Source organism: Schistocerca serialis, chromosome 1 (assembly GCF_023864345.2).
Source record: "Schistocerca serialis cubense isolate TAMUIC-IGC-003099 chromosome 1, iqSchSeri2.2, whole genome shotgun sequence".
In the NCBI taxonomy this organism is placed as follows: domain Eukaryota; kingdom Metazoa; phylum Arthropoda; class Insecta; order Orthoptera; family Acrididae; genus Schistocerca; species Schistocerca serialis.
Genome location: NC_064638.1, coordinates 430,276,615 through 430,299,668, shown reverse-complemented (window position 1 = coordinate 430,299,668; position 23,054 = coordinate 430,276,615). Strand labels below are relative to the sequence as shown.

The window sequence follows — 23,054 nt, the reverse complement described above, 5'->3', positions numbered from 1 at the left end:
ACCCAGTAGCATTATTTCTTAAAATAGAGACAAAATTTGTAAACAAAGTGCAACATTTATCACAAACAAGAAAATACCCTTGTGTTTATCTCTTTGAATCTTTACGCCAAGTTTACTCCAGATATCAAATGTAAATTACAGAGCTGCCCATGATACCCAAGTACAAAATCAATTGTACATTTGAATGGGGTTGGTCTGCACTAGTGATACAATAGCATTTAAATGTATAGGGAGCTTAAAGAAAAACTATATGTTGTCACTTGACCTTTAGTGTCAATGTACATTACTGACATATTTCTGTTCCGTGTATCTGAATGCTCACTACATATATATTCCCACTCCATGCGTGATGCAAATGATCAAACATGCAAGTCTGGTTAACGTTGAAAGAAAAAATAAGACAGTAATGTAGAGTCATTGTTATTATTCATTGTCTCTGTGAGTTTTGTTATTGAAACAGATGGAGAGCCCCACTGGGCATTATTTCTTCATGTAAATCAGCTACCCTGTCAACTCACACAGGAAGATAAGAGATGCCTACTTAACAAGTAAGAGATACGGCAACAACTACTGTTATTAATACTAAAAACAGATACTTCAGTTAACCAACCATTCATTAGTAAACATATTTTTTTCTGGATTTTTGCTGGAGTAACACAAAGTGACTACAGTATCAAAAGGAAAATCTGTCTCTCCTTATCCCCACAACAGGTAGGTCCCTCTCAGTCTGGTATCTGAGTGACACACCCCTCCTTTTTAACCTTCCCCAACCTGTTCCTTTCTCTGCAAGAAACCATTAGTTACAAAGCTAGTATAGTGTATGTATTTTTGTATGTGTCCATCAGAAGTAAAGAAACTGCATCTACTGAATTTAAGTACTGGACAGCAATTCTGCCTCATAAAAGTATGTCTCATTAATTTAAATGAGAATGTTGTGCAAACAAGCAAGTGACGTAGCTAGTCAGTACCAGTTTTGAGCTGAGTTAAAGTAAAAAGTGTGCTTGCAAAACTGTGGCAATAATGTTAACTGATTCTTTTTACGTAGTGCTTAAATGAACAGTGGTCAGAACTTGCACAACTAAGCATTCTGTAAAAACTATCACCACAATCATGAATACCTGTCCATATTAAGTACTAGAGAATGTTCTCTAATAAATAATCTATTATTAGATAGAATTCAAAATTACTAGCAATACCTCTGTAGTTGAATTATATTAGATAAACATTTTCTTCATATAGCTGTGTTTAAATTGACTCCAACTGATAATTTAAAAATAGTATGTTCCATTCTTTTTGTGTGTTCTGTTACAATACTGCCACCAATGTGATGTGATGTTCATACACACAGGGAAGGAACAATGAATAAAATTATGATCTTCACAATTTTGAAATGTTCTCGGATATTCAGCTATGTGGCATCATCCAAATGATGCGATATTTCAGCAAATTAACTTGTTACCATCTTCAGACGGTACTGATGACTGTTTGTCTCCCACTGGGTGCCATCTTATATGCCCCCTCTGCTCCACACTACTGTTAATCACTGGCCTGCTGTGCCTGTGTACAGCTCAACTGCCAAGGTGGTGGGGGAAGCATGCTGACGTGATACTAGCTATGGTTTTTAGTCTGTGTGCCACTGCCACCTAGCTCACGTCACTGGTGAAGTGGAGGTGTTTTTATGTTGTGTAGTCCCAGCTCTTCGGTTTGTGTAATGCAAATAGATCTTCCCACAGACTGCTGACATGCTTTGAGCATCCTCATGGCCAAGTCTCAGCTTTACTTAGTTGGAAATTGTTGCAATCAGATCTCTTAATATTATTTTAAAATGAGTCCCAGAATTTGTTGGCCTATTTTAAAAACTTGGTTCTATAATATATCATACTATGACCACGAGAGATCTAACGGTCTGTGATGGCTGACTTTGTCAGTAATTCTTTATGTGTATGATGCCTGTGTTCTGCACCTCATGGCCCCACAGTCCAGCTCATCTGACATATGTACATTTTCCCATGTATTTTACATACTGAAGTTCTTTTTTTCTCTTTCTTCATCTTTACAAACAACAAAAACCATTAATGAAATTATATATGTCATGTTTTCATATACTTACATGAATCCTGTTTGCCCCAGCCAGCAATCTGATATTTGACTTGGCTTCCAGTGTTATTTGAATTTTCGAATGGAAGACAGATTGGCCTTATAAAATCTAGAACATGTGTTGAAATCATCAGCAACTGTTGTCAAAAATATAAGAATGTGCCAATACCTCAAATGACTACTCATGCATAATTTAAAAAGAATTTAAAAAAATTGAATACACAAACTAAGGACAGAGTTTTAAAAAAATGTAACAGAGTTCAAAGCAGCTGATTCCAGGTTAATGGGAAAAGGCAGAAAAGGAGGGATGCAAACATCATCTGATATGAGTTTAAAGCACTAACAAACTGTGTACAAACAATGTATGTATTACTCTACATATAAACAAATATAACTATACAGTACATCTAGCATAAATGAGATTCCCAACTGATATTTGTTCCATCCAAAGCAATAACTAGCACCAAACTGGAAAAATGCATGTATGGACACAAATTTGTCGACCCTTGAGACATCCAGTACCCAGTTGCTAAATATGCTCTATGACACTCAAGAGAATTGAGTTCCTGCTCTATCACATGGACCACTTTGATGTTTCCAAACTCTGAAGATGGGAACTTTTCACCAATTTGTTCTCTCAGCCTATCATCATCCCAAAGAATTTCATTATTTATTATTAATTCACACACTTCTTTCCAATCCATCCATCCTTTATCACAGGAGTCAATCTTAACTAGAATGGGGGCAGTTTAGAACTGTGTATCCATCACCTTCATCCCTCTCCACCCCTCCCTCCCTCCCCCTCCCTTCCCCTCCTATATCATGATCTTTACTTGGGCAGGTATTTTCCAATTCCTGATAAATAAGTTTCTGTCCTCCCTGCAGTTTATCCTTTCTTGGGTAACTTGCTTCCTAGACATTTGAAAGCATTTAATTATTTAATAACATTCCCACTAAAAATCATATCCTTCGTTTTTTCATTTTCTCTGCCAATTTTCATTACCTCATTTTTTCTTCAGCTTACTTCCAAGCCTGCTTCTTCAATTATTCTGTACCAGGTATTTAAATGTTCATCCAATTCCTGCTTTTTGTCTCCCCATATAACCACACTGTGTGGTGATAACCCTTGATGAACTTTCCTCATACTGAAGAGCACTGGTTACAGTGCAGCACACCTCCTTGTTGCAATCTTCAGTCTGTTCCAAACCAGTCCGTCTTTTTGCCATCTATTATAATGCAATTCAGGCATTTGTTGTACATGTTTCTGAGTTGCATTCCTTTTGACAATTCCAGTCTATTCACACCTTGTCATATGTCTTGCCTCCTAACAGCATCATAAGCATTTTTTTATACCTATGACATCCTTCCCAAATTCAGATTTTTTTCTTCTACCTATCTAGCTGTAAATATAGCTTCTATAGTTGAGTTACATGTCAAAATCCTTGTTGTTGTTCTGTTAATTATGGTTCTATCTTGTTCCTGATTTTCTGCAAAATTATATTTTCATAAATCTCCATGCAATGGCACAGTAATGTGATTTGTCTGTAGTTTTCACAGAGCACTTTGCTACTCCTCTTAAAAGTTGGTACAATAATTGCCCTACTCCAATCATCAGGAATCTCTCCATAGATCCATTCTATTCTCATTATTCTTTGCAGCCACTGAATGCAAATAGGCCCTGCGGCTTTGATCATCTCCACTTTGAAGACATATGCTCCAGGAGATTTGCCATTTTTCATTTCTGATATAGCTTTCTTTACAACCATCATGAACAGAGCTTCTCTTTCTACAAAGATGCTGAGTCGCAGACACGTACAACAAAAAGAATGTCAGAAAATGAGCTTTTAGCTTAACACACACACACACACACACACACACACACACACACACACACACACACACACACAGTGGGGTCAGACCGTGTCTAAGAGCAACAGGGCATGATGAGAGAAGCAGCCAGGTGGTGGGGGGAAAGGAGGAGGCTGGGACGGGGATGGGAAGTGACAGCAGGGTAGGGGCAGAGGACGGTAAGGTGCTGCTTGTGGGAATGTACAGGGATGAGGCAAAGAGAGGGTAAGGCAGCTAGGTGCTATCAGGAGGTTGGTTGCTAGGTGGGTTGTGGGAAGGTGCCAGATGTCACAGGCTGCTCCCAGTCGCTTGCCTCATGGCTCACATTCCTGTAATAGAGCCAGATGCAAGACCTGTTCTGTACATCTTCCCACCACCACCTAATCCAGCTCGGTCACAACCATCATCTATTCTATCAAAGGCAGGGCTACCTGTGAGAACAGTCATGTGATCTACAAGCTAAGCTGCAACCACTGTGCTGCATTCTATATGGACATGACAGCCAACAAGCTTTCTGTCTTCATGAATGGCCACTGACAAACTGTGGCCAAGAAACAACTCGACCACCCTGTTACTGAGCACGCTGACCAACACTATGTTCTTCATTTCATCTGGATCCTTCCCACTATCACCAGCTCTTCTGAATTATGCAAGTGGGAACTCTCTCTGCAATATATCCTTTTGCCGCAACCCACCTGGCCTCAACCTTCGTTAGTCACTGTCCTTACCCATCTAGAACCTTCCCTATTCCAATTCCAGCACTACACAATCCTCTATTCCACCAATGCACCCAGACTTTTTACTTCTCTTCTTTTCTGCTAGCCCCCTCAGTCCCCTTTCCAGCATCTAACCTCCCTACTGTAGCTAGCTGCCCTACCCCTCTCCACTTCATCCTGCTTACTACCACAAGCAGCACTTTACAGTCTGCTGCCCCTACCCTGCTATCCCTCTCCCTCCCCATCCCAGCCTCCTCCTTCCCCGCACCACCTAATTGCTTCTCCGTCATGCACTGCTCCTCGCAGTCTCGCCAGAGACTGTGGTCGTGTGTGAGGGTGTGTGTGAATGTTGTCTATTTCTGACAAAGGCCTTCTTGGGCAAAAGCTCACTTTCTGACAGCCTTTGGTTGTGCCTATCTGAGATGCAGGATTTCTACTATATAGTGAATAGCAACAATCCTTTTCATAATATTATGTTACGAATAGTAAAGTTTCTACTCACCATATAGCGGAGATGCTGAGTCGCAGATAGGTACAACAAAAAGACTGTCACAAATAAAGCTTTAGGTCAGTAAAGCCTTTGTCAAAAACAGCACACACACACACACACACACACACACACACACACACACACACAAGCAAACGCATCTCTCACACACCAAGGACAATGTGTTCCATCCTGGATTTCCCATTGTTTGATCTTCTCTTTCTATTTCATTGGCTCATTTATAAATCTTTTCTTCTGTAAAGGTGTTATTCTTTTGTCTCCCTCAAATTCAGTATGTATATCTGTTTCATTGCGTACTTCATATAGATTTTAGAAGTATTCTTATCATACTTTTCAAAACTTGTTCCTCTTCCTCTCACACAGGTTTCCTTCTTTGTTGATGATCTTTATGCTTTCTTCCATTACCTAATACACAGTATAACACCACCTTCTCATCCTTATAATTCTCTTCTGGTTTTTTTTGCGAATTTTTTCCAATACATCTTTGTAGGCAATGCTATCAGTTTTCTTGCTGCTCTGCTTAGTGTTTTCCATGCATTTCTGTTGTGTTTTGTTCTAGTTTTCAACTATGCTCTCCATTCAATACTTTTTTCCTTGTCTGCTTCTGCAATTGTCTCATTCCAATATTGAGATTCTTTGTGTCTGACTTGTCAATGTCCTTCCACATGTTTCTTCTGCCTTCTTGGCTGAGGCCTGTTTGCATATCCTTCATTCTTCTTCTACATCCTTCCTCTCATCTTTGGGAAGCTTATTCAGTTTTCAGCATTTGCTATTACTTGTCTTAACCCCTCCCCCTCCCCCCCCCCCCTTCTGAATTTCAAATTTCTTCAATGTTCCTACCAACAGTCAGTGCTTGCTGTTGAGGTTAATGCTTGGTACACTTTCACTTCTGTCAGGCATCTTCTGATTAATTCAGTTATTATTGTTTAGTCTGTTACAGATTTACATTGCAAATTTCAGCTGTATATGGTAAACTTATGACTGTCCCTTTGCTTATACCATCCATTACCAATAAACCATTTACTTGTCAGATATGTATAGTAAGACCTCTCCATCATTTCTGTTATCTTCTCTAGAATTAAAGTCTCCTATAATCACCATCTTGTTATATGTCACAGACTCCTCCAGTTGATTGATAAACTCTTTCTTGTCATCTGCTGCTCATCCTATTTGAGGAGCATACACCTGGATTACATCAAGAATATTTATTTATATCATTATCTTAACTTCAATTATTCTGTTGCACACAGTTCCCAGGTGAAGTACTTTGTTCACCATTTTTTTATTATAGTCTGACAGCATTTCTTCTTTTACCTCTCTCTGTCCATCACATTTTATATCTTTTTTTCCAGCAACTTCCTGCCAATCGTTTCTTACTTCATGTAGTCCCATTATCAGTAACTTCCTCTCTGTCATTATCCGTGTGATTTCCTGAATTCTTGCATCCTTTTCTAAGGACACAACATTAATAGTCCCAATTCTTATATTTTTCTTCAGATAAATCCATCTTTCATTGGAGCCATGTTGGTCATTGTATGTGACAGGTCTAGTCAAAGGCTTTGTTACTTCCAGAACCAGTTTTGGTCCGAGTCTCATTTGGGTTTTGAAAACAAATGGATTATCCACTACTGGCTTGGTGGGCCTATCGTAGGTTCATCAGAGCCCCATCAGCAGTCATGTTCCATGGGTCCCTCTCCACAAAGTCCACCATGCCAAGCAACAGCACGAGCGGCCACCAGCAATGGCGCAGCCAGCTGCGGCCCCCTCTCACTCCACACCACCTTGCCTCCAAGCTTCCTCACTATGCTGGTACCAAGTTACTTACAGGGATGCCGCATGCAACTGTCATGCACCTTGTGCCTACCCAAATGATTACGGAGGGCACATTTAGGCATCACGTCCCGCCACACTCCTTCATGGTGCATACCGTCCAATGCTGCACCACTCGCTCCAGCAGCGCAACGCCTCATCTCATCCTATTGTTTCGGGCTTGAACAAGTTCAGCACAACACCGTTCTCTGCCTCCTTTTTTTATGCTTTCCACATGTGCATCTCTGCTTGAGCATATTACTACACGGCTCTCTGATTTGTTAGAAGTGCGCACACAAATCAACGATTTCCACACCCAGAACGATGCGTTACACACCCGCATTGCCTCTGCCTCAGCTGAATTATCACACGCATGGTGCACAATACATCACCTATATGCAGAACTGCAGCAAGTTGAACCAACACATTCATCTACTACGTCTTCTCACCACATTGCTCCTGTGTCGAGCATTCCATTGACTGCTCCTGTTTCCACATTGCCGCAGATGAATCTCCAAGATGCACCTGTTTGCGCTACTTGGGATTCCTTGCATCGCTTGGCTTCTGTGCCATGCCTTCCTTCATTGACTACAGCCGACGCCCCGGCCACACTGCCCCAACTCGGCAAGGTCAGTGAATTGCCGTTGCATATGGTCCTCCTCATGCTCCCTCTCACTGGTCTCCCTTTGCAGGTATCAGCTATCGGTAATGGCACTTGTCATAGGATTTGCACCACAGACAGTCCGCCTGTACGTTATAAGACTAGGTGCCTTAATGCTTCCAAACTTCTGCACATAAAAGAAATTGTTCAGGATTTGTTGGCTTCAGGCGTGCTCTGCCCCTCCAATAGCAACTGGTCTTCACCTATCCACCTTGTTCCTAAAAAGGCCGGCTCCTTACACACGTGAGGGAACTACAGGTCCCTTAATGCTCACACAATTATTGATAACTATCCCATTCCTCATATCCAGGATTTCATGCAAATACTACATGGTTCTAAGTTGTTCTCTGTTTTAGATTGTTCAAGGCATACCATCAAATCCCTATACATCCATCGGATATTCCGAAGATGGCCATCATCACACCCTTCGGTCTATTTGCATACTGTTACATGCCTTACAGTTTGAAAAATGCTGCACTGACATGACAGCAGTTCACTGATTCCATTTTACTACCTCTGCCATTTGCTTACGCTTACTTAGGTGACATACTGATCTTTTCCTCCTCTCCTGAGGAGCATCAAGTTGACCTTGATGCAGTCCATTTGGCCCTCACTGCCAATGGCCTGATGATCAACCATGATAAATCTCAACTCTGTTACACATCAGTTACATTCCTAGGCCATACTGTCTCTGCCGACGGCCTCTGACTGACGAATTCTCATGTCAAAACCATATTTGATCTCCCTCTTCCTGAAGATTATGCTCAACTCCACCATTTTCTGGGTATGGCAAACTTCTATCGCCACCATATCCCTCAGGCTGCCTCTGTCCAATTGGCCCTCACTGATGCCTTCTCTGGCAAAAATACCACAGGGAAATGGAAGTTGGACTGGACCAAACACATGCTCAATGCATTACGTAATCTTAAAACTGCCCTCACCAAATCCATCACACTTGCCCACCCTGACCCTGAGGCCAGTGACTCATCTGTGAGTGCTGTTTTTCAACAGTACACTGCTGACTCCATCCAACTGCTTCACTTCTTTTCCAAGAAACTGACTATGAGCCAGTGTAAGTGATCGGCTTTCGACCATGAGCTTCTGGCGGTGTACGAGGCAATTAAACACTTCTGTACTGACCTCAAGAGGTGACCTTACATGATCTACTTGGATCACAAGCCTCTCATGGACGCTATTCATAACCCAGTTAAGAACCTTCTGCAGAGACATATCCGCCATAAGGATTGTATCAGTCAGCATTCTTCCGATGCCTGCTATATTTGAAGTGCGGAGGATGTTGTGGCAGACTACCTATCATACATCTGTGTGCTAACTGCACCGCTGAACTTGGATGAGCTCACCCGAGTTCAGACTGAAGACAATAATACACAGCAATTAGTTTCGGACAATGAGTCATCGCTCGCTGTCCAACTTCATGTCCTGCATTAGTCGACAACCCCAGTCCTTTGAGACATCTCCATAGGCACTCCTTGCCTCTTAGTACCCTCTGCTCTTTGGCGTGGGGTCTTTAATGCTTTGCACAACTTGACCCACCCTCGAATGCGGGCCATGATGAGGCTGGTTACTGAACTCTTCATCTGGCCTGGTGTGAAGCACAACTGCGGCACTTGGACTCATTCGTGCATCCCATACCAGTGTATCAAGGTCCGCAGGCATGCTCAACCTCCATTAGGCAAGTTCAACATTCATTTCACAGAAGTGGCATCCCAAATCTTTGTTACATTGAGCTAACTGGCATTGCAAGGTACAGCCTGAAGTATACTGCTTATTTGAAAAACATCACTCAATATCAACAGTTCTAAAAACATTGACTGCAACTTAAATCCAAGTGGAAAATATTCAAAATGCTTCCCGATAATTTAAATACTCTATATGTAACTGAAAGATATATTTTATCATATCATTTGAGGTGGCTCTACCTCACAGCACTGAATTATGAACTGCACCTGGGTAAATGTTCATCGGCCTAATCAGAACACGAGTTTAAGACCAATATCTAATTTTTGTGCTCCATACTGGCTGTTAATAGTCTTAATCCATCTATTATCCACATTACCTTTTTTCTTAAACTAACTTTCATGCAGCATACCACAGCAGAACTTAATTGCCTTTATACATTTTTGTTTGTTACTTCAAGAATAAACTTTTTAGGAAGGCTGAGTACACTATTCATCTAATACCGTAAAGTACAAAAAATGATTGTTTTGTTTTATGTACCTGTATATGGGATATCTGAACTGACTCTGACCAAGGCTATATCATTTTTACGGAATGGATTATTATACTTTGGATGGATAACAGTGCTTTCAACTTCTCTCTCAACCACAGGATCAGCACAGTACTCTTCACAGTCAGGGTTTGTAGACAAATTGAGCTCACCTAAATGAACAGTTTTCCTGTAACAGGAATATAAAACAAAGCATGCTCACCAAATATTTTAGACATTTAATACAGGAACACATTTTTAAAAATTATGACAAGAATTGTAATTTCATAATACAACTTACAATCTCTGGTTTTCAACAGAAACACAGTGAGCAGCTGTTAAGATGTATCTCTTGTTAATAATGGTTCCTCCACATGAGAATACAGTTGAACCTGGGGTTCTACCTATTTGAAATTCATGAAACAATAACATGTATTTTAGATAGGAAAACATTAAGTACATGTTTAATAAGAAGATTAGTACAATATCATTTATTTTTAATGAAAATAGAGTCTGAATTCTGTAAAGTGTTTTTTTAACTAGTTCTTCCTTCACCTGATGAGGAACCCAATAATTTGTTTCATCTCAAGGACACTATTGATTTTGTTGTGTAGCTATAAATTCTTCATACATGTGAACAAAATCACAAACATGTTATTTCATAGCTGAAAATACCTTTTTGTTCACAAGGATTCCCTTACACAAGAAGCAAGAGAACAATTCAGTAAAACTAAATTTCTTGATAAATACAGAGGTCATACATGGCACTGAGATGATTGGAAAATTACATTGTTAAAGAGACTAGTCAATCTACTGTACATTTAGGAAAGGTAAGAGATTGCACTGAATTTCATTCTATTCCCTTATAATTTGTTAATCACTCTAACACATCTAGAATGGCAAAGTTCTCAGACATTTTCATAGTGTCATCTTCCATCAACACAGGCTACATCCCTTTGACTTATTTCTGCTTTCAGGCTACAGCCAGTACTACAGTAACAGTCTCTCATTGGTATGCGCAAGTCTGGACCAAGGGTGAATATAGAAACATTAGTGACAAATGTATAAGTTTGATGCTGAAATTGCAAAGCTGGTATTAATGACTTACAAAATCCACAATGCATAATCGACTACCACAACCACTCACTATGAAGCCCTACTCACTCAATGTTCACAAATTGATCTCAACCTTGCTTAGAACTGGACTTGTATGAAGAATTCTATTTGGATTGTGTGTATTGCTTCTTGGGTTGATACTATAGTACAGAAATGCTCACACAACTAGCAGCTCTTTAGCCATTCTGATTGTGGACTTAGTACAGACCACAAAATTTCCACACTCACCACTGGTCTCATATGCACTCCACCTTTTACAGCATCAGGAATGGCACTAATATGCCAAGAGACACTCAATCTGTGCACAGCTGATCTAATGTTTTAGAGGTGCAGCAGCAGTACTTGATGCTGCAATAACAGCAACACTGTCATCAACAGTACCAGCTGGAGAACCTATAGAAACAGCAGATGAGCTACTAAAGTACACAAACAAGTAGCATGAAGTCCAGTTGATAACAGCACTGCATGTTGATATGTCAACATTGACAATACCTACATTTAGATCAGATGAGGAAAATGTGGAATACCTATCTGCAGTCAGATTTTGCTGTTTTGTAATATTTCCAGTTCTAGAATCAATCAGCATTGCTGTTGTCTCTTAGTAGTCGGATTTATGAGCTGGTTAGCAAATTATGGCTGCTTGTAGAGACCAGTAGTTTGTCATTCGATGACTTTTGCAAGTTGCTGTCCTCACATTTTCAGATGTATACAGGGGTAGTAGCTGCTAGTCTGAGATTTAACCAATATCAGAAAGAAATGAATCAATTTTACAGAGCCTGGGCCACTGACTTGCAGGGTTTTGGTCGACAACATAATTTTCTGTTCTCACAGTTAAGACATCCTACACGGAGTCTTTAATTCAAGATATTGCTCTTGACCGGCGCATTTGCCATATCACTACAAGAAAAACCAGTCCTAATCACGGTGAGGTTCTTATGATAGCTCAGTCTTTTGAAATTTCATCAGCTGCACAATGTAAATTCAAAGTTGACTTAGGCGTAGCAAAAGATCAACATCAACAATGACCTTCCCACACTTACGATGATTAAGAATTTGGTTAGTAATTCTTCCTGAACAGTGTCTGAAACAACAGTATAGCACTGTATCTCTTCAAGTATGCGTATTAAAAACTGCACCTCCACCAACACTTAACACAGATAAAAATTAAGTTAGCAGTATTGTAGTAGTTGTAAGTCACAAAGTTAGATGAAAAATGTGAGTCACATATTGAGTGGGCATGGCGATGTTGCCACTGTAACAGCCAACCAAAGACTTCACCTTGGTATGGCAAATAACTGCACAGCTACAGAGGCCAATAACAGAATTCCAGTTAAACTGATGATCCCACTGTTCATCAACCACATTGAGATTGAATTCAATGTGGGTACTCTGTATCCTTAATCGACGCTGAAATATATTGGTGTATCACCTCTCTGCTTTTGGTGGCAAGAAGACAATGTGTGTTAACACTCAGTCACCAGTGTAATGCTTTAAATGACTATATAACGTTTAAGCCAACTGTACGTTAAGTGTGTAAGTGTGAGCCACTCTTTAACCAGTAGCAGCTGACATTAGATGTCTTCACAGTATTATTGGTTTTCAGATACAAAATTCAATAAATTTTATTTCTAACTGTATTATGTTTAGTAGCTTGGAATCCTTGTTTAAGGAATACTCTGATTTATTTAAAAATGACCTGGGAGTGCCACAAAACTTTCAAGTTCACATTTCTTCAACACCTAATGCTATTACTCATTTTTTCCATACCAGGCACAAGGCATTTTCAATGCAGAAAGCAGTTAGACCTGAACACAATCATGAACAGGATTCAACTGTGCCAACACCAGTTACATTACACCAGTAGATCTCACCCATTGTAGTGATTAAAACGTCTAACGTCACAATATGAATTTGTGTTAGTTGTAAGTCACTTATCAATATACAATCTAACACACATGTTTATCCAATTCTGCATCCTGAAGGGGGGGGGGGGGGGGGGGGGTGAACTATATATTAATAGAGCAAGCTGTTGAGTATCTGCACTTACCTGTAAGTGTAGACTCAAAGTGTTTCATTGCATTAAATATCCCATTCAGTGAATACAAAAGTTGTCATTGCATCAGCAATATTCTAAAAGTATTTGGAACTGTTGATGCAAGGGGTCTCACAACCTGCTAATTGTCTTGATATAACAATTACCACAGGGACTATCTGGAATGGAACCTGACAAATTTACACAAATATTTGAAAAACTGCAAAAAGTAGGCTCAAAATCTGAAAGAGCTCCACTCATTCTTGTATAAAATCAACTATTACAACAAATTCACACTGAACTTCAAACAAAAGTATGCTTCCTGCCTGACCGCATTTATACCAGAGAGATATTTATTTCTTGAGACAAGTGTCTCACTACTTGACATAGACACCAACACTTAAGACCCTTGATGGTTTTGAGCAACCTATCACATACACTTCAAACATATTATCAATGACATAGGTGAACTATGGGTACATTGGAAAGAGCCACTGGCATAACACGGTTTTGTATTTTTCTTTTTACATGGGACCAAACTTCACCTTATTACATGCCCAAGCCATTAATGTCACATGTTGGCCCCAGGGGACCTATCCAATAAAATGGCACAGTGACTGCGTGGTAGGTCACGTTCTTAAGCAGTTATCATTATGGGATTCACTACTGACCTACTGCTCAATCACCACAGAATTCTGAAATGACACTTTGTTGTCAATCAGCTGGAAACTTTCATGAGCCATTGTGCAAATTCCCATTAACAGCACAGGAACTGGCAAAATCAGGGTTGATATCTAAACGAAATAATATGTCACAGTCGTTTTATCACAATGATAAAACCACAGTTTTGGCCCTATAGGTTTACCATTAATCAAACAAAACCATGGATTTGGCACCATGAATTACTATTTATTGCCCCACAAACTACAATTTAGCCAGGGAGTGCTTCCACTGGTCTCAGTACAATTTAAGTGTTGATCCTAACCCAAACTCTGATCTTACATTCCCCAACTATTATATGTGGCACACTCAGGGATGACTGAAATGGAGGCATTGATGAGGCAACCTGTATAGTTGCCAGGCACTGATCCTGATATTATCATGTAGTCTGGGTCTAAAAACCAAGTGCACAAAACCAATAAGCTCCAATACAGCGATTTTCCACTGATCTATTATGTTATACATACACATCACTTTCACAGGCCCACTCATTGTGATTCTCTTCGGAATCTTCCATAAATTGTCTATGTTGTCATGATAGTTATGGTTATGATACGAACACTACCAACTATATTTTCTACAGAGGGATCACACATCATAGCGTCAGATATAGGATCACAATTCATATATAACAAATTCTGCTCAATTAACAAAAGGTAAATTAACAAAAGGTAAACATATCTGGCCACAACTCCTTTTTACCAGCATTCAATACTTAGGCAGATTGGCTGCCCCAAATGTTAAACACCCAGATGAATAAGATAATGACAATAACCTCTCAGAAAGCTGTGACATTCTTCTGAACTTCCTACAATTCCAAAGCAGTACAGAGGCAGTAGGATGGCTACGATATTACACTGGCAAGACTCAATATCAAGAGCGTGCATAAAATCATAATTGGACCCCTCTATCAAGCACCAGACTCACTTCCTGATGTAACTTAAGAGTAAATCTCAGTTCGCTATTATGTAAGTTCCACAATCATACTGTAATCACTGGAGGAGACTTTAATCATCCAACAAGCAATTAAGATAATTACAGTTCTGTCAGTGGACAGTGTGACAAGACATCCTATGAAACATTACTAAAAGCCTTCTCTGAAAAAGTCTAGAGCTGATGGTTCACAACTTCACTGATGATGGAAATAAATTAGATCTAATGGCAACAAGTAGACCTGACCTCTTTGAGGCTGTTCACATTGAAACTGGTACCAGTGACCATGAGGTGACTGTGGCAGTATTGATTACTAAGGTACAAAGGCAACTAAAACATGTAGTAAGATTTATATTTTCGGTAAACCAGGTAAAGAAGCTGTTGTCCCACATCTTGGTGAGGAACTCAAAACTTTTAGCTTAGGACAGGAGCATCTAGATGAACTATGGCTCCACTTTTAAAAAATAATTAACCATACACTGGAAAATATGTACAAACTACAACAGTTCATCATGGGAGGGACCCTCCATAGCATACAGTCACAGTAAAGAAACTCCTAAAAAAAGAGAGAGCACTCATAATGGTGTAAAACAAATCATGGGACTCTAGACAGATGTCACATGAAACATGTTCGGCTGCTGAAAGGGCAATGCATGAAGCATTTGATGACTAGTGTGGCAAAATATTATCAAAAGATTCCTCACAAAACCCAAGGAAGTTCTGGACTTACATAATTGCTGTTAGTGCTATTAAAGGTAGTGTCCAGTCACTTACAGATGAGACAGAATGTGAAATCTAGGGCAGCAAAGACAAAAATAGAAATGATTTACTCCATTTTCAAATGTTCCTTTATGAAGGAAAACCCAGGAGAATTGCCTCAGTTTCATTCTCATATCACTGAAAAAATGAGTGAAACAAATATAGCATCAATGATGTTGAGAAACACATGAAATCATTAAAACTAAACTACGTTCCAGGGTCTGATGCAATCCCTATCATACTATATATACAATTTGCAGTTGACTTACCTCTTCTTTTAATGGTAATCTACTGTACACCCCTGATACAAAAACCTTGCTCAGTAGTTATAAGAAACCACCGGTCACTTCCATCAACAAGAAGCACAGCAAAAACTGAGCCACAAAACTGTCATCTAATATCTCTGACTCCTATTTGCTGTAAAATCTTAGAACATATTCTATGCTCAAACATAATGACACAACTCAAACAGAATGAGCTCCTTAACCAATCAATTGGCGCTGCTGAGTATGATACTATCATCATATCTTCCTCTGTTGTCAAATTAATTGTATTTTTATACAATGGCAACTGCTCCTTTCTTGGTGTCACAGATAGAATGGATCAGGTTATTGTTTAAATGTTATATAATTGTATATTTTGTAATCTATCATTATATTAGTTATCATTGGCTTTTTTCGTTCCATGTTTGGAATATTGTTGCCATCATAACAGAGGAGAGAGACACTACTGGCCATTAAAATTGCTACACCACAAAGATGACGTGCCACAGACGTGAAATTTAACCGACAGGAAGAAGATGCTGTGATATGCAAATGATTAGCTTTTCAGAGCATTCACACAAGGTTGGCACCGGTGGCAACACCTACAGCGTGCTGACATGAAGAAAGTTTCCAACCAGTTTCTCATACACAAACAGCAGTTAACCAACATTGCCTGGTGAAATGTTGTTGTGATGCCTCATATAAGGAGGAGAAATGTGCACCATGACGTTTCCGACTTTGATAAAGTTCGGATTGTAGCCTATCACGATTGTGGTTTATCGTATCGCGACATTGCTGCTCGCGTTGGTCTAGATCCAGTGACTGTTAGCAGAATATGGAATCGGTGGGTTCAGGAGGGTAATACGGAACGCCGTGCTGGATCCCAATGGCCTCGTATCACTGGCAGTCGAGATGACAGGCATCTTATCCGCATGGCTGTAACAAATAGTGCAGCCACGTCTTGATCCCTGAGTCAACAGATGGGGATGTTTGCAAGACAACAACCATCTGCACGAACAGTTCGAAGACGTTTGCAGCAGCATGGACTATCAGCTTGGAGACCATGGCCGCGGTTACCCTTGACGCTGCATCACAGACAGGAGTGCCTGCGATGGGGTACTCAATGACGAACCTGGGTGCACGAATGGCAAAACGTCATTTTTTCGGATGAATCCAGGTTCTGTTTACAGCATCATGATGGTGGTCACATCTGTATTTGGTGACATCGTGGTGAATGCACATTGGAAGCGTGTATTTGTCATCGCCATACTGGCATACCCCCCCATGAACCATGGACCTTGCCGTTGGTGGGGAGGCTTGGGTGCCTTAGCGATACAGATGGCCGTACCGTAGGTGCAACCACAATGGAGGGGTATCTGTTGAGAGGCCAGACAAACATGTGGTTCCTGAAGAGGGGCAGCAGCCTTTTCAGTAGTTGCAGGGGCAACAGTCTGGATGATTGACTGATCTGGCCTTGTAACATTAACCAAAACGGCCTTGCTGTGGTGGTACTGTGAACGGCTGAAAGCAAGGGGAAACTACAGCCGTATTTTTTCCCAAGGACATGCAGCTTTACTGTATGATTAAATGATGATGGCGTCCACTTGGGTAAAATATTCCGGAGGTAAAATAGTCCCCCATTCGGATCTCCGGGCGGGGACTACTCAAGAGGACGTCGTTATCAGGAGAAAGAAAACTGGCGTTTTACAGGTCAGAGCGTGGAATGTCAGATCCCTTAATCGGGCAGGTAGGTTAGAAAATTTAAAAAGGGAAATGGATAGGTTAAAGTTAGATATAGTGGGAATTAGTGAAGTTCGGTGGCAGGAGGAACAAGACTTTTGGTCTGGTGATTACAGGGTTATAAATACAAAATCAAATAGGGGTAATGCAGGAGCAGGTTTAATAATGAATAAAAAAAATAGGAGTGCGGGTTAGCTACTACAAACAGCTTAGTGAACGCATTATTGTGGCCAAGATAGACACAAAGCCCATGCCTACTACAGTAGTACAAGTTTATATGCCAACTAGCTCTGCAGATGATGAAGAAATAGATGAAATGTATGACTAGATAAAAGAAATTATTCAGGTAGTGAAGGGAGACGAAAATTTAATAGTCATGGGTGACTGGAATTCGTCAGTAAGAAAAAGGAGAGAAGGAAACATAGTAGGTGAATATGAATTTGGGGGAAGAAATGAAAGAGGAAGCTGCCTTGTAGAATTTTGCACAGAGCATAACTTAATCCCCCCCATGAACCATGGACCTTGCCGTTGGTGGGGAGGTTTGCGTGCCTCAGCGATACAGATAGCCGTACCATAGGTGCAACCACAACGGAGGGGTATCTGTTGAGAGGTCAGACAAACGTGTGGTTCCTGAAGAGGGGCAGCAGCCTTTTCAGTAGTTGCAAGGGCAACAGTCTGGATGATTGACTGATCTGGCCTTGTAACAATAACCAAAACGGCCTTGCTGTGCTGGTACTGTGAACGGCTGCAAGCAAGGGGAAACTACAGCCGTAATTTTTCCCGAGGGCATGCAGCTCTACTGTATGATTACATGATGATGGCGTCCACTTGGGTACAATATTCCGGAGGTAAAATAGTCCCCCATTCGGATCTCCGGGCGGGGACTACTCAACAGGATGTCGTTATCAGGGGAAAGAAAACTGGCGTTCTACGGATCAGAACGTGGAATGTCAGATCCCATAATCGGGCAGGTAGGTTAGAAAATTTAAAAAGGGAAATGGATAGGTTGAAGTTCGGTGGCAGGAGGAACAAGACTTCTGGTCAGGTGACTACAGGGTTATAAACACAAAATCAAATAGGGATAATGCAGGAGTAGGTTTAATAATGAATAGGAAAATAGGAATGCGGGTAAGCTACTACAAACAGCATAGTGAACGCATTATTGTGGCCAAGATAGATACGAAGCCCACACCTACTACAGTAGTACAAGTTTATATGCCAACTAGCTCTACAGATGACAAAGAAATTGAAGAAATGTATGATGAAATAAAAGAAATTATTCAGATTGTGAAGGGAGACGAAAATTTAATAGTCATGGGTGACTGGAATTCGAGCGTAGGAAAAGGGAGAGAAGGAAACATAGTAGGTGAATATGGATTGGGGCTAAGAGATGAAAGAGGAAGCCGCCTGGTAGAATTTTGCACAGAGCACAACATAATCATAACTAACACTTGGTTTAAGAATCATGAAAGAAGGTTGTATACATGGAAGAACCCTGGAGATACTAAAAGGTATCAGATAGATTATATAATGGTAAGACAGAGATTTAGGAACCAGGTTTTAAATTGTAAGACATTTCCAGGGGCAGATGTGGATTCTGACCACAATCTATTGGCTATGAACTGCAGATTGAAACTGAAGAAACTGCAAAAAGGTGGGAATTTAAGGAGATGGGACCTGGATAAACTGGCAGAACCAGAGGTTGTAGAGAGTTTCAGGGAGAGCATAAGGGAACAATTGACAGGAATGGGGGAAAGAAATACAGTAGAAGAAGAATGGGTAGCTCTGAGGGATGAAGTAGTGAAGGCAGCAGACGATCAAGTAGGTAAAAACACGAGGGCTAATAGAAAACCTTGGGTAACAGAAGAAATATTGAATTTAATTGATGAAAGGAGAAAATATAAAAATGCAGTAAATGAAGCAGGCAAAAAGGAATACAAACGTCTCAAAAATGAGATCGACAGGAAGTGCAAAATGGCTAAGCAGGGATGGCTAGAGGACAAATGTAAGGAGGTAGAGGATTGTCTCACTAGGGGTAAGATAGATACTGCCTACAGGAAAATTAAAGAGACCTTTGGAGGGAAGAGAACCACTTGTATGAATATCAAGAGCTCAGATGGCAACCCAGTTCTAAGCAAAGAAGGGAAGGCAGAAAGGTGGAAGGATAATATAGAGGGTTTATACAAGCGCAATGTACTTGAGGACAATATTATGGAAATGGAAGAGGATGTAGATGAAGGCGAAATGGGAGATAAGATACTGCGTGAAGAGATTGACAGAGCACTGAAAGACCTGAGTCGAAACAAGGCCCCGGGAGTAGACAACATTCCATTAGAACTACTGATGGCCTTGGGAGAGCCAGTCATGACAAAACTCTACCATCTGGTGAGCAAGATGTATGAGACAGGCGAAATACCCTCAGACTTCAAGAAGAATATAATAATTGCAATCCCAAAGAAAGCAGGTGTTGACAGATGTGAAAATTACCGAACTATCAGTTTAATAAGTCACAGCTGCAAAATACTAACGCGAATTCTTTACAGACAAATGGAAAAACTGGTAGAAGCGAACCTCGGGGAAGATCAGTTTGGATTCCGTAGAAATGTTGGAACACGTGAGGCAATACTAACCTTATGACTTGTCTTAGAAGAAAGATTAAGAAAAGGCAAACCTATGTTTCTAGCATTTGTAGACTTAGAGAAAGCTTTTGACAATGTTAACTGGAATACTCTCTTTCAAATTCTGAAGGTGGCAGGGGTAAAATACAGGGAGCGAAAGGCTATTTACAATTTGTACAGAAACCAGATGGCAGTTATAAGAGTCGAGGGGCATGAAAGGGAAGCAGTGGTCGGGAAAGGAGTGAGACAGGGTTTTAGCCTCTCCCCGATGTTATTCAATCTGTATATTGAGCAAGCAGTAAAGGAAACAAAAGAAAAATTTGGAGTAGGTATTAAAATTCATGGAGAAGAAGTAAAAACTTTGAGGTTTGCCGATGACATTGTAATTCTGTCAGAGACAGCAAAGGACTTGGAAGAGCTGTTGAATGGAATGGACAGTGTCTTGAAAGGAGGATATAAGATGAACATCAACAAAAGCAAAACGAGGATAATGGAATGTAGTCAAATTAAATCGGGTGATGCTGAGGGAATTAGATTAGGAAATGAGACACTTAAAGTAGTAAAGGAGTTTTGCTATTTAGGGAGTAAAATAACTGATGATGGTCGAAGTACAGAGGATATAAAATGTAGACTGGCAACGGCAAGGAAATCGTTTCTGAAGAAGAGAAATTTGTTAACATCGAGTATAGATTTAAGTGTCAGAAGTCGTTTCTGAAAGTATTTGTATGGAGTGTAGCCATGTATGGAAGTGAAATATGGACAATAACTGGTTTGGACAAGAAGAGAATAGAAGCTTTTGAAATGTGGTGCTACAGAAGAATGCTGAAGATAAGGTGGGTAGATCACGTAACTAATGAGGAGGTATTGAATAGGATTGGGGGGAAGAGAAGTTCGTGGCACAACTTGACTAGAAGAAGGGATTGGTTGGTAGGACATGTTTTGAGGCATCAAGGAATTACAAATTTAGCATTGGAGGGCAGCGTGGAGGGTAAAAATCGTAGAGGGAGACCAAGAGATGAATACACTAAGCAGATTCAGAAGGATGTAGGTTGCAGTAAGTACTGGGAGATGAAGAAGCTTGCACAGGATAGAGTAGCATGGAGAGCTGCATCAAACCAGTCTCAGGACTGAAGATCACAACAACAACAACACACTGGCATACCACATGAAGTGATGGTATGGGGTGCCATTGGTTACACGTATCAGTCACCTCTTGTTCGCATTAATGGCACTTTGAACAGTGGACATTACATTTCAGATGTGTTACGACCCATGGCTCTACCCTTCATTCAATCCCTGCGAAACCCTACATTTCAGAAAGATAATGCACGATCGCATGTTGCAGTTCCTGTACGGGCCTTTCTGGATACAGAACATGTTTGACTGCTGCCATGGCCAGCTCATCCTCCAGATCTCTCATGAATTGAAAACGTCTGGTCAATGGTGGCCGAGCAACTGGCTCGTCACAATACGCCAGTCACTACTCTTAATGAACTGTGGTATCGTGTTGAAGCTGCAAGGGCAGCTGTACCTGTACACACCATCCAAGCTCTGTTTCACTCAATGCCCAGGTGTATCAAGGCCGTTATTACGGCCAGAGGTGGTTGTTCTGGGTACTGATTTCTCAAGATCTATGCACCCAAATTGCATGAAAATGTAATCACATGTCAGTTCTAGTATAATATATTTGTCCAAAGAATACCCGTTTATCATCTGCATTTCTTCTTGGTGTAGCAATTTTAATGGCCAGTAGTGTAGATAAATGGTATGAATAAACCAGAGAGGATTAACTGAAGAATTAATCCCAAAGAGACCAAAAAGAGCAACGTGAAGGTAATAAAATGTATGACATATTGCTTGTGTAACTGCGCTTAGTAGCGCCTCTTCCAAGAGTAGCCATAGCACCTTTTCCAACTTAATCCCAGTTTGACGCAGTCTTTTCAAAGAGGTACTTATTTATGTTAAGACACTATTTTGATGTTGAGGAGTGTATGAATGCTAATAATGAGTTGTAGTATATGCCAGTGATGCACTACAGATCAGGCTGTGAAGTAGTATCATCATAATTATGAAAAAGATGTTTTATTCCACAATTTTCAGTTGTTTATTTATTTTATTGAAAGTAGCAAAAACAAGTGCAACAGATATGTCCTTTGTTGGTATTCCATTAGCAAATATGAAGTGACAAGAGGTCACTGACATGGACATAACAACAAATAACAGGGAAGTTGAAAATGGTCACTGTGACAATCAACTATACCCTTTAAATGCTATGGAGACAGATGACAGTAATGTTGTAATCTGTGATGCTACCATGATTATGATAGATGCAATGGCTTTTCAGTTTTCGTGGGAAGCATTTTCTCTCATGCTGAAAATGAAAGGTGCAATAGTATGGATTCATGAAATTATACTTACCTTGTGACACAGACACCTAATGGGAATATAACTGAATGAAATATGGTGGGCCCACAAGGTACCCCAAACCATGATGCAATTAATGCAAGAGATACTTTGATGTGAAATTCAGTACTCGAGCTCAACAAATCAATGATTTAAAAAATGATTTTACAAAGAAACAAAAGCAAACAATGTAGAAAATTTGCTGAAAAACATATGTAACATTTTAACACACTTAAAAATTATGGTATTAAAGTTAATTTAACACAGCAGTTCAATGACTTCAGTCAAAATTTACGTACTGACCTGCCCAATGAATTAACGAGTAAACTTGTAAACAGCAGAAAGGAATTAAAAGCAATGTTATTTACTGACTTATCTCACAATATAAATAACTTGAATCAAAGAATGTACTCTGTAGATGAGCCACAAAGACAATTGGCAGGCAAGATAAAAGGTGTAAGTCATTTACAAACAAAAATGCAACACGCACAATCACAAATAAGTAAGAATGTGGACATCCCAACAGGCGCTGTAAACAAGTTGCAATCAGTATGTCACGGTTTGCCAGAAGAGGTACATGAATTATCCTTGAAACTAGATAATT

General features: G+C 40.2%; 1 protein-coding gene across 2 annotated transcripts in view; it reads right to left on the bottom strand.

Annotated features, from left to right (window-relative positions):
• LOC126472375 (CLIP domain-containing serine protease B9-like) overlaps positions 1-23,054 on the bottom strand; it is a 183,168-nt gene that overhangs the window by 24,951 nt on the left and 135,163 nt on the right. For both annotated transcript variants that reach the window (XM_050099932.1, XM_050099933.1), the window contains exons 4-6: positions 10,168-10,270; positions 9,878-10,056; positions 2,111-2,206 (exon numbers count right to left, since the gene is read on the bottom strand). In XM_050099932.1, coding sequence (XP_049955889.1) covers positions 2,111-2,206; positions 9,878-10,056; positions 10,168-10,270 — 378 coding nt within the window. The remainder of the gene's footprint in view (positions 1-2,110; positions 2,207-9,877; positions 10,057-10,167; positions 10,271-23,054) is intronic.